The 13,272-nt window shown below is 34.9% G+C and overlaps 2 protein-coding genes across 2 annotated transcripts; one reads left to right on the top strand and one right to left on the bottom strand.

Moving 5' to 3' along the window:
- Positions 1-292: 292 nt before the first annotated feature.
- On the bottom strand, positions 293-3,429 carry LOC114734939 (pentatricopeptide repeat-containing protein At3g05340-like). Its single transcript, XM_028922584.1, is given in 3 exon segments — positions 293-1,747; positions 1,749-3,180; positions 3,402-3,429. Coding segments are annotated over 2 exon segments (1,911 nt in total). The 5' UTR covers positions 2,507-3,180; positions 3,402-3,429; the 3' UTR covers positions 293-594.
- LOC114734938 (RNA-dependent RNA polymerase 6-like) lies at positions 3,257-12,859 on the top strand. The gene is made up of 3 exons (XM_028922583.1): positions 3,257-3,435; positions 9,152-9,261; positions 10,097-12,859. The coding sequence occupies exons 2-3, from the start codon at positions 9,256-9,258 to the stop codon at positions 12,857-12,859; spliced, it is 2,769 nt and encodes a 922-aa protein (XP_028778416.1). The 5' UTR covers positions 3,257-3,435; positions 9,152-9,255.
- Positions 12,860-13,272: the final 413 nt, after the last annotated feature.

The following is a 13,272-nucleotide window of genomic DNA, read 5'->3' as shown; positions in this document are numbered from 1 at the left end:
TATACTTCTCTCTTTCTTCCTTAAACTATGCAGCTTCTATTTAATTGTCTAACATTTTTCTTAGTTTTCACTTTTGCTTTTTTAATTTAATCGGTTCTAATTTAGTTTCTCAACTTTATCTTAACTTTCATTCCTTAATTTCGTCTGGCTCCACTTTTTTTTTTAAAAAAAAAAGAAGAATCTTAAGTTTTAGTGTTTCACTTATTGTTCTTTAATTTCATTTTTGTTCAACTCACTATAATTAATACAAAGATTTCTTTTTTTTTTCCCCCTTGTCAACGAGTCTTGTAGATTTTTTTTTATTAACAATTTCTTTCAATATTGTTAAAGAGAACAATATTTGAGTATAATTTAGATTTTTCCTAAAAATAAAATAAAATTAGGATACTTCTTGAGTGGAAGTATATGTACCCAGAACACAGGATTTGAATTGGGTTTTGTGGCACCATCAAAATTCGTTATGACAAGCAGAAACCAAACCACATAAATTGCCTGTGAACGATTCACCAGAAGAAAACATGTGAGAGCTGGCTTACCTTCTAAACATCACCATCATCCTCACCAGACATTGAACAGTCAGAATAAAAGCAGCGTCTAATCTTTCAAATCCTGACCCAAGTGATGAAGAATGTACCTTCCATCAGGGACATATCCTTCATCTTTCAAGTGTTTCAACAAACCAGATAAAGTGCAATATATGATATCAGCTTGCGGGTGCAATCTGTCCCACACAACAAAGCTATTGATTTTATTCTCCATCTCTATCCAACTCATGCCTGCTTCTCTCGCTACTCCCATCTCCTTCATTCTCTTAATAGTTTTTGCCCTTGCCTTCCATTTCCCCTCAGTAGAGTATATATTGGACATCAAAATGTAAGGAGCTGGGCTATCAGGTGCGGCGAGATGGAGTTGATCAGCAGCATATTTACCCATCTCAGAATCACCATGTATGCCACAAGCACCAAGCAATGCTTGCCAAACCAATACACCGGCATTCTCTGGTAGTCCCTCTATAAAAGTTTTAGCTTCCTTAAGGAGCCCTGCCCTACCCAACATGTCCACGATGCAGGCATAATGTTCTGATCGAGGAGTTATGCAGTGATCTTTTATCATGCATTCCATCAATTCCATGCCCTTCTCAACTAAGCCTGCATGACTGCAAGCATGAATTAGAGACAAAAATGTAACATCTGTGGGAGCTATACCTTCCACTCTCATCTCTTCATACAGTTGAAGTGCTCTACAAGCATCCCCATGGCGACCAAAAGCTGCAATCATGGAGTTCCATGAGATTGAGTTCTTCTGGGCCATTTGACAGAAGACTTGGTGCGAGTCAGAAAGATCTCCACACTTGGCATACATATTTATAAGTCCATTGCTAACAAAAGTATTATGAATAAAGTTCTTTTTAATGATTAAGGAGTGAATCTGCTTGCCAAGAGCCAAAGAAGTGTCAACACTAAATACCCCCAGAACAGCTGAAATCATGTTTGGATCAATTTCAATCCCTGACTTCACCATTCTCATAAAAATCTGGATAGCTTCTTCCTCCAACCCATTTTGAGCAAATGCTACGAGTATCACAGTCAAGGAAACCACATCCAGTTCTTCAGCTGACTCAAAAATCTTCCACGCAGCTTCTATACAGCCACATTTTGAATACAAATCCATCAATGCACTTTCAATGAGCAAACCCGACTGCATTCCTAATTTCCAGAGCAAGCCATGAATTTACGCCCTTCCTTCAACGCTTGTAACCTGAACAAGCAGTAAGCGAGCTTAAATATGTCAAATAATTCGGGTTCACTGATCCAGAACACCGCATTTGAGAAAATAATTTTAAACTATCATCGTATAATTCATTTTGTACAAGACCTGACATCACTGCCGTCCAGGTTATAACATTCCTTTCAGGCATTTCATCAAAAACCTGCCTTCCATGACTAAAACAACCACATTTGAAATACGACGTTATTAGAGCATTTCCCACTGAAATTTCCAGCTCAAAACCACCTACAAATACTAAACCATGAATCATCTTATTTAGATCTGAAGACTCAGGACCATCACAAGCTGATAGCATTGTAGTCAGGGTTGCTTTATCATATCGATCACGCTCCGACTGATGCATCTGTTTAAACAAACCATATACCGAGTCAAAATCCCTGTTACTCAAAAACCCAGAAATCACTGTGTTCCAAGATACAGTATCTCTCACAGGCATACGGTCGAACAGCTTAACGGCATCCAATATTTCACCGCATTTCGAATACATAGCAAGGAGAGAATTCCAAATGAATAGGGCATTGCGGATACCATTCGAGCTTCTGAAATCAAAAGGCCGTCTCTCCTTGATGATGCGAGCATGGATTGTAGCACCAAGTTGAAGATTTCCATCTCTCCCGCAAGCTGAGAGAAGGGAACTTATGTCTGCGTGGTCGAGAACAGATCCTGAATTCGACAAAAAGGGGTTTTGAATGCACGAGAATTTCCATCTGGCTGTCATCCATGTAAATAGAAGAGACTAGTGAACTGTCGGGGGATGAAGGCAAGAGAACTTCAAAGACGGGAAAGAAAATATTTGAAAGACACCGGTATACGAATCAAACAAATTATTCTCTTCTTCAAAGATTTTTAATATAATAATCTAATAATGCTATCATGTCTTAGTCCCATCGTCCGCCACCCTCCACCACCATGCGTTATTCGCTGGTGCTCAATCGCCGTCTTAATAGCTTCCTCTGCCGTCGCTCGGTTTCGCAAACCACCGAAGAACCAACCACGAAGTCACCGCAGCAAATCATCCAATAACCACCACCGTCGACCACCTTGGACCACCATGCCGTCACCGTTTCACAGCCATCTATACCACGTTGCAATATGCTCGCCAGTCGCTCCCCCCGCCAGTTTCAGACTTCGAGAGTCTTTGCAATGAAAATTCCCGGTCCTCTAATCATTGGGCGGTTGAGATTAGTTCCTAGCCAACGGCTGAGATTGCTTCTAGGTGCACCTAACGGCGTCGTTTCAGCACTGCTCCCCGGTCGTTAAATTCTCGTTAAATTCCAACCCTTGTTCTAGCACCGTCATGAGCCATTGGCGGGAGATTGGAGACTGCGAGAATCACGATGAAGAGGATCATAAAAGGGTCAGACTCTTTCTTCTTTCATCTAAATCTGGTGCCTGACGAATGAATATAACAAATATCAGTATATGTTTAAAAATTACTTCAAAGTCGCATACAGAGCGGAAGATATGAAGATGGAGATCTACTTAAAGAGAAGGAGGAAAGCGCAGTTCAAATGAGGATCAGCTATGGAAGAAAACGACACCGAGGTTTGGGAATGGGTGAATCGGAAACAACATGCATAGAGTTTCGCAGTTCGTGAGATAAGAAAACAGACCAGATCGAAGTGGGCGCCGGAGACGAGAATTCCGGTGAGTATTTCTTAAGAAGTTGACTTTACTGTTCTTACTCTGGTTCTGAGACATTTGTATTGAAATTACGCCTGCATGCTTTCACATTCTTGTACTGCCTCTTGAACTAAATACATGATGATGCCCTTGACTAACGTGAGATGATATTACTCCTGTCCGATCTTAAATATAAGACTTATTTTATAGTATAATTTACACTATAAATTTTATATTTAGGACCAGAAATACTAGCTATCCATACTTAATATCAGAGTTAACTTAACTTTTTAATTTGATCTAAACTCCAATTCTTAACTTTTTAATTTGATTCTAAACTCAATTCACTTTGTTTTTTTATTTATTTATTTTTTTAAAGTAATCCTTATAATAATTGTCCAGTTAAAGAATCCATCCAATGATAGTTCTAGTTAATATACATATTAGTAAATATTTCTAAGAAAGACACACATGTTTATGACGAATAACTAATTTAACAAACTTTTTAAATCTATTCAAGTTAATCAACTAGCTCTTATATTAAAAATTTTAAAATATTTATATTTATCATTTTTTAAAAACTAATTTTACTTATAAATTAATATTAATCTAATGATATATATATAGATAATCTTTTAGGGGTATCATGTAATATATGTTATAATTAAGTAATTTAGTAATTTTCTTAATTTCTCTAAATTAGCTAATTAGATCTTATATTAAGAATTGAAAGGCAGTACTAATTTATAAATGGATCAAATCCGTGGCCCCACATACTTCTAGCATTCATGCTGTTTGACTATAAGTTATTGACTAAAATTAATTTTTTTTTAACCCCTCTAATTTTGATGTGACTACAACTTAGTTACTAAATTTTAACTTGGTATAACTCAAACTTTTGGCCAAAAAAAAAAAACTTGGTATAACTCACTATTATAGTTTTGATTAGGTTAGAACTCAATTCCTTAATTTTAAATAAATGCAACACAATCTCTATAATTTTAATTATTTAAAATAAGATAATACTTTGGTCTCCTTTTTTTTTTTTTTGGCCAATGGATATACTTAGATCATTTACATCATTATGTTAAAGTTTTTAGTCTGGTAATTTGTTCTATTTTTAAAATATTATGATTAAATTATAAGGGTTAAGGTGCAATTTTAACACAACAACAGTTTACCCGAAAAAGTACTGGGCACTATAAAGTTTATTTGGGTGCAAAAATATACATGAAGTTGTCAAAAGGAAACATGGTACCATGCTGTTAACGTCCGTCAGTTTACCGTTAGAAGGGCCCAGAAAGTCAGTTTTAATGTACATTTTTACAACAAGTTTGCATCAAGGGGCATTAGACACCATGAAATTTACTTGGGTGTAAATATACATGAACTTTGTAAAAGGAAAAAAATAACAAAATTATTCAACCTCCATAAACATCCATTAATTTTATTCTTTTTTGTCTCACCAAATGTTATATTTTCTCTCTATAAATTTCCACTTCCAAGCCGATCCATCTTTCTCTCATCATAGTCAACACGTACACCTCTCTCTCTATCATTTGTTTTCTGAGCCTCCAACCTTTTATATATATTTAAGCAAAACACATTTTTCCCTTCTAGGATAAGGTTCATTACTTGCACCACCCGAGTACTACCTCCAGTCCTTAATATAGGATCCAATGACTAATTTGAGGATATTAAAAATAAATAAATAAATAATTTAAATATTATATTATTTATTTATTTGACATAATAGCATATAGTACATGATCTCTCTCTAAAATATTTATATGCATCATTAAATTATATATTAGTTTACAAGCCAAGAAAATTAATTTGGAAAAAAACAATAAATTATAATTTTTAAAGTTATTTATTATTTATTTTTAATCTCCTCAAATTAGTCCATTAATCCTATATTAAGGACTAGAGGTAGTACTTGGATGCAAGCAATAAACCTCATATCCTAGAAGGGAAAGATGTGTTTTGCTTAAATACATATAAAAAGCTTGAAGGCTCAGAAAACAACATGATAGAGAGAGTGTGCGTGTTGACTATGATGAGAGAAAGATAGATCGGCTTGGAAGTGGAAATTTATAGAGAGAAAATATAACATTTGGTGAGACCAAAAAGAATAAAATTAATGGATGTTTATGGAGGTTGAAGAATTTTGTTATTTTTTTCCTTTTACAAAGTTCATGTATATTTTTACACCCAAGTAAATTTCATGGTGCCTAATGCCCCTTAATGCAAACTTTGTTGTTAAAAATGCACCTTAAAACTGACTTTCTGGGCCCCTCTAACGGTAAACTGACGGACGTTAACGGCATAGTGCCACATGCTATCTTTTGACAACTTCATGTATATTTTTGCACCCAAATAAACTTTATGGTGCCCAGTACTCTTTCGAGTAAACTTTGTCGTTAAAATTGCACCTTAACCCAAATTATAAACTTATATTAGACAAGTAGAACACATGATCATGTGTAATCATAGAACTTGACATGATAGATATAGGAAATTTTATATAAATATTTCCTTTTATGATAGGAAAAATTCTTTAAAAAGACACTTAAATAATCCAAATCCTTATTTAGATTACTAAATTTGTCAAACCCCTACTCAAGTCACATTATCCAAAAAGAGAATTTAAAATTTTATAAAATAACTCTAATACCTATCAACATGCAAAAAAAAAAAAATCAAAATAATCCTCTTGTTTAGGATGTCCCTCGAGAAGATTCATTTCTTATGTTAACCTAAATAATACCTAGTCATGAAAAGTTAATTTTTCAATTAACAAAAGAAAATCTAGCTTCCAAAATTAACAACTTCAAATTAGGTCTTAACCCATTCTGCTTACCCAGTAACAACAAATGTGCCGCTCATAATCATGACCATTATCATTTTTTACAATCAACATAACAAAATCCACTTTCAAAAATTAGATGTTAACACATTTTACTTAGTTATTAACAAAGAAACATGATTCTTATAGTCATGATCATAATCACTTCTTACAATCAAAATAACAAAATTCACCTTTAAATTTTAAAAACTTCAAAGCATGTTTTAATATCTTCCATTTAGCTATTAACAACATACATAACCCTATGGCATTCTTCATATTGAATCTTCGTGACTAAGCAAACGCAATCATTTATCATTTATACATTCACCCTAAACCCCACATCACACACATATATGGATATTTCAACTCGCTTTAAGCGCAACACTCCACAGCTACAATGTTCCCTCCCTCCTTAACAACCCACCCCACCCCCCCCCCCAAAAAAAATCCATATTAAGGAGATAGTAAAATGAAACCATCAAGATTGGGGGAGGAAGATTAATAAAAACTAACTCATAATTGTTTTCTTAGTTGATTTCCCAACTTTAAAATGGTAGATGTCAAGTTTTTCTTGTTTAGAACTCTTATACAAAATAAAAATGACAGAAAATCTTTATTTTTCTAAGTTTCTAATAAACGAGGCATTGGACTTATAAAATCCTTATCTCTCTAGATGTCTCATAAAAAAGGCAGTACAGTTATTTTATAAAATTTTAAAATTCCTCTTCAAACCATGTGACTTGATTAGGGGTTTGACAAATTTAATAACCCAAATAAAAATTTGGATTATTTAAATATCTTTTTAAGAAATTCTTCTTTTATAATATCAATCCTTATATTTTTAAAAAAATACATTTATACATTTCGTCAAACATAAAAACTAAAATTTGAAATGATTAAAATTATTAGTTAAAAAATGTTAACATTATAAAAATTGAGTTATAAAGATTAAAATTTTGAGACTAAATTTTCAATAAACAATTTAGTAACTAGTTATAGACTTATAGCCAACTTGAAAACGTACTCACCAATGTATTACCTCCGATCATAATATAAGACTTTATTTGACTTTTATTTTAGTTTAAATATAAAACTCCAGTTCACTTTGTCTCTCATATTTATGCATTTTTTTTCTAAAATAGTCCTTTTAATAATAGTAGTTATAGTTAATATACTTGATTAGCAATGATATTTTAGGAAAAACAACATATATTTATTACAAATAACTATGTTAACTTATTCTTTTAATCTCTTCATATTAGTCAACTAGCTCTTATAATTAGAACTGAAAGTAGTATTAATTTTCCCTTCAAATAACAAAGTAGAATTCAAATAATTGAAACTATTATTTCCTTCACGAATTTAATAAGGAACCACTAAATAATGCGAGTTTAGAGGACAACAAATGGTTGCTGATTGCGTTGCGTGAACCTCGCTAGAGCGGCCAAGGCTGGCTGATTGGATTTGAAAGCCTCGCTCTAAGGCAACTTTGGTATAGAGATAGATCAAATTGTGTTTAATAGTGATTGATCTTAGGAAGTATTTGTCGCGAGACTAAACCGTAATTTTAAAAATAATTTTACAATATATAAAATAAATATGTGAAAATTTATCTCAATTTGTAAAAAAAAAAAAATCTTTTTAAAAAGTACTTTTATCCAAAATCTCATTATAGCCCTGTATTTTTATTTGTTTTGTTTCTGCTATAAGGTATTTGGACAACCCCAAAATGATTTTTTAAAATCATTTTTTTACAAATCGAATAAATTTTTTTACATAGTTATTTTGTATAGGTTAAAATATACATTTAGTCTTTTAACTTTGTATAAAATTTCAATTTGGTTTTTAACTTTAAAAAGCATACATTTGGTCCTTTAATCCTAAAATCATTAGGCTTTAATAATGATTTTTTTGTAACAATTATGAATTTTTCTGAAAATTAAACTTAATATGTTTGCATTTGAGAATGTTTTATCAACATTTAAAATCTTAATATCATCACTTTTTTAAAAAATTTACGGTTAAAGAACTAAAAGTATATATTTTAAGTTAAATGACTAAATTAAAGCATTGTATATATATTTTAGCTTTTTATACATTATAAAAGTATTTTAAAGTCATGATTTTGTTTCTGTCCACGGCTAGTTTTGGATACGGAAATTAAAGGATTAAAGAATTTAAGCTGGAAAAAAAAAGGCAGAAGTCCAGCTAATGTGATGATTGGTCCCCCCCCCCCCCAAAAAAAAAAAAAAAACCGGCCCCCCCATTGGATGTTGTTGCTTTGTCTCGCTGGGTCCTTCAACCCCTTCCTCGAGAAGAAAGGAATATTGAAAAAGGGAAAAGAGTAGGCTCACACTCACACACCTAACGTTTTGTATCGTACTGAGCATTGCAAAGCGGAAAAACGCAAGCGGAGCAGAGCATCACAGATAGTAAACTAACAGACGCAATACTTTCCGTGAACTTAGTGGGGAAGTTTAGTGAATAGGCACTAGCCCCATCGTTAAATCCTTCGCTTACTACCACTACTTAGACTGGCACTTCCTTCGCGCTCCCCAATTTCGTGTTAGCTGGTAACTGAATCCGAAGGTTGGTTTCTCTGTTTCTCTTCTCATTTTCTTGCACAATGTGAATCCATCGTGCTTTTCAACTAAAATTCTTATCAATGGGTGTTGGAGGATTGGTTCTGCGATGTTATCTGGCGTGTATAATTTATAAATTTTGGGGTCTCTAACTCTAGCTGTGAGTATGGCTTGATTTGCATAGGATGGTGTCTTTTGTTTTGGCTTTTGTTTGGTTGAGTCTTAGTTTTGTTACCGATGATCGGTCGAATTCGAGATTCTTGCGTGCTGTAAGATGTGATTTGTATACTTCGATCAATGTATGCAGGTTGGAAATCAGCTTGCATCCGAGGAAAGTGCGGAGACTGTGCGCTTAAATTAATAGCTTTCGCCAGGATCGAGTGTATTGCCATTACCTTTGCACCTCATACTATGGTGGTAAGAATATTTTTCTTCTGTTTTCATGGACTTTTTTCCATCTCTTTTTTCGGCCTTGTGGGAGGAGTAAGTGGAGTAGGTAATAAAGATATTGCTTCCAGATTTTATAAGTGCTCATATATCCTTTGGTTTGGGACCTTTAGGGGAACCTATATGAACGTATGAATATACCCTAGATGTTGTTCCTTATTAAAATCAAGTCTCTGTGCTTAACAAACGTAGAAAATTGTTCTCAAATGTTGGCCTTCAGTTGCTATTATTGACTAGTTTGGTTATTATAAGCTTGTGTTTTGGAGTGAGGAAAGAAAGGAGGGCGTTTCGATTTGCAACACGTCATGATTCTCTCCGAACATGTTTCCTTGTTCACTTTAATAACTGTGCCATGGAAAATCAGTCTGCAGAACTGGAAGCGTTAAATTGTTATTTGAGAAAACGTTGTGTATTAAAAAAAATTTTAGAGCAAAAAGTTTGTACAAAATTTAATTGATTTACTTATTTATTTATTTATCTTTTTGGTGGATGTGCTTGTCCATATCTCTTTCACTGTCTAATAGTTGTTGTCGATCTTACTATATTTGGTGGATTGTGTATTGATTACTTCTTTATAAATTACGTGCGTAAAACCATCATCTTCCTTCTCCATCACGCATTCAGAAATCTTGTTTATGCGTTTTTTCAATAGTCTAATAATTGGGACTGCAAGAATGTTACTTTTAGTAAACAAGCTTATTAGAAATATAGCTTCGCACGCCCCCTTTCTTCCCTGCTATTTGTTTTGGGTGGCAACTTCAAATACTAATTTAACTGACAAAAATGCGCGATATATGTTCTGCAGACTACCCCAAAAATGGAGCTAGAAGGTAGAGAAAAAGAAAGTATAGTTACTCAAGTTAGCATTGGTGGATTTGATGGTCAGATCAAAGCAAAAGATCTTGTGTCATACTTGGAAGAGAAAATTGGACTTGTAGATAGGTGTCGGCTGAAAACTTCTTCGACCCCTCCAGAGTCTTATCCAGATTTCAGGATCACTGAAACAACAAATATTGAAAGAACAGATGACTATAAGAAGGTGGTACCTCATGCATTTGTGCATTTTGGATTACCTGAATATGTAACTGAGGCATACAATGCTGCTGGCCGCTGTGATCTATTTTGGCAGAATCAAAATTTAAAGGTTAGCTTGGGACCTGAAAATCCATACTTCTTAAACCTAAGGAGGAGAACCACAACTCCTTTTAAGTTATCTGATGTACGTGTTGAAATCGGGAGTTTGGTTGACCCAGAGAACTTTTATGTTGCCTGGAGAGGACCTGATAAAGGGGTCAACTTTCTGGTAGATCCATTTGATGCCACATGCAAAATATGTTTCAACAAAGATGTTGTTTTCTCTTTTAAAGGTATGGAGAAAAAAGCAGTGATCAAGTGCAACTTTCAGGTGGGATTCTTGGTCAGAGATATACATGAAATCAAGAGATATGATGATACGTCATCTGCATCTTTAGTTATCTTATTACAGCTGGCTTCGTCACCATTGGTTTGGTACAGAACTGCAGATGATGACATTGAAGAGTCAGCTACACATGTTTTGCTAGATGATGATGATCCGTGGATCAGAACCACAGATTTTACTCCTAGTAAGGCCCTTGGCCGGTGTAGTTTTTACAGAATTTCTATGCCAGTAAGGTATCGTATGAAATTGCTGAAGACCATGGAGTATCTAAAAGGCCAAAGAGTCCAGGAGATTTCACTTAATCGGCCTATTAGAATAATGAATGAACCGTTTTATGGGGTGCCCTTGTCAGATCATTTCTTCAGTATTCATTTCCAGAAAGGCATCACCTTTGACATTATGTTTTTGATTAATGCAATTTTGCACAAAGGCATATTCAATCAACACAGGTTGTCGGATGGCTTTTTTGAGCTGTTGAGAAAACAGCCTAAGGAGGTCAATGTGGCTGCACTCAAGCACTTGTATTCTTACAAGCGCCCCATATTTGATGCAGCCAAGAGGCTTAAAATGGTGCAAGAGTGGTTGCTTAGAAATCCAAAGCTTTACCAAATCTCTAAACAGTCAGATGATATTGCAGAGGTTCATAGACTCATCATCACTCCAACCAAAGCATATTGCCTACCACCTGAAGTTGAAATGTCCAATAGGGTTCTCAGGAAATTCAAAGAAGTTGCAGATCGGTTCTTGAGAGTCACATTTATGGATGAAGGCATGCAGACAATCAATGCATCTGGTCTAAACTACTATGTTCCTCCAATAGTGAAGGAGATCACCTCAAACCCCTTCCCGCAAAAGACTAATATATATAGAAGGGTGAAGACAATTTTGGAAAAGGGTTTTCACTTGTGTGGCCGAAAATATTCATTTTTGGCCTTCTCATCCAATCAACTACGAGACCGTTCTGCATGGTTTTTTGCAGAAGAAAAGAGCATAACTTGCGATCGCATAAGAGATTGGATGGGGAGGTTTAATCACAAGAATGTTGCCAAATGTGCTGCGAGGATGGGACAGTGCTTCTCATCTACATATGCAACTGTGGAGGTTGCAGCACATGATTCAATACCTGATATCAAGAGGAATAATTATGATTTCTCTGATGGAATCGGTATTATTAGACCTGATCTTGCAAGAGCAGTAGCTGAGAAATTGAAATTGGATGATGTGCCCTCTGCATACCAGATCAGATATGCTGGTTTTAAAGGGGTTGTAGCCTGTTGGCCAGCTAGAGAGGATGGGGTCCAACTTTTATTAAGACCAAGTATGAACAAATTTGAATCCACCCACACCACTTTGGAGATCTGCTCTTGGACTAGGTTTCAATCTGGTTTCCTTAATAGGCAAATCGTGACATTGCTTTCAGCACTGAATGTGCCCGATGAAGTATTTTGGAACATGCAGGAGGCTATGGTTTCGAAGTTAAAAAAAATGCTTGTGGATGCAGATGTGGCTTTTGATGTTCTTACGAAGTCTTGTGCTGAGCATGGAAATGCTGCGGCAATAATGTTGAGTGTTGGTTTTAGCCCTGAATTGGAACCTCATCTTAGAGGCATATTAACATCTGTACGTGCTGCACAGCTTTGGGGCCTTAGAGAAAAGGCCAGGATCTTTGTTTCATCTGGGCGATGGTTAATGGGCGTGTTAGATGAGGAGGGTGTGCTTGAACAAGGACAGTGCTTCATTCAAGTCTCTACCCCTTCTCTTGAAAATTGTTTTGCAAAACATGGCTCAAGATTCAAAGAGACAAAGAATCTACAAGTAGTTAAAGGTTTGGTGGTTATAGCTAAAAATCCTTGTCTTCACCCTGGAGACGTAAGAATTTTGGAAGCAGTTGATGCTCCTGGTTTACATCACTTACATGATTGCCTTGTTTTTCCTCAAAAGGGTGATAGACCCCATACAAACGAAGCTTCTGGAAGTGACCTTGATGGGGACCTCTATTTTGTTACATGGGATGAGAATCTTATTCCACCCGGTAAGAGGAGTTGGACGCCTATGGATTATATATCTCAAGAAAGCAAACTTCTGGCACGTCAAGTTACTACTCGAGTATGTGTTCTTTCATTCATCTTTCTCCCTAATGTTACATAGTTGCATGTTTTCCATGGACAAAACTCAAAATAAGACTGTTTAATATCTTTCGTATATTATGTTAGACCGTCATTTTTTAATCAATAATTAAGCGTCATGCACAGGTTAAGGACTTACCTAAAGTGATCATAGTAAATATTGAGGGTATGTTTCTTGTGATCTGAATTGTCACACAATATTTTAAATTGTGTCGAAACATGAAATTTGGAAAGAAAAAAAAAATTGCATATAAAGTGATGCCCACAATCCCGCATCTTCTGTCTATAGCTATTAACGAGAGTTTTTAATGGTGCAGTAGCATTGCCATCATTTTATTTATACCACATTCAAACTTTCACATCAAAGTTCTTTTAGGTCATTGATGAAATGCATAAAGGGTATAAAAAGGAAAAAAATTAAAGGCAGAAATAACT

The sequence above is a fragment of the Neltuma alba genome, unplaced genomic scaffold, assembly GCF_004799145.2.
Source record: "Neltuma alba isolate B1F8T4 unplaced genomic scaffold, ASM479914v2 tig00013162_pilon, whole genome shotgun sequence".
NCBI lineage: Eukaryota > Viridiplantae > Streptophyta > Magnoliopsida > Fabales > Fabaceae > Neltuma > Neltuma alba.
Note: the sequence above shows the minus strand (reverse complement) of the source record. Positions and strands in the feature narration are given on the sequence as shown.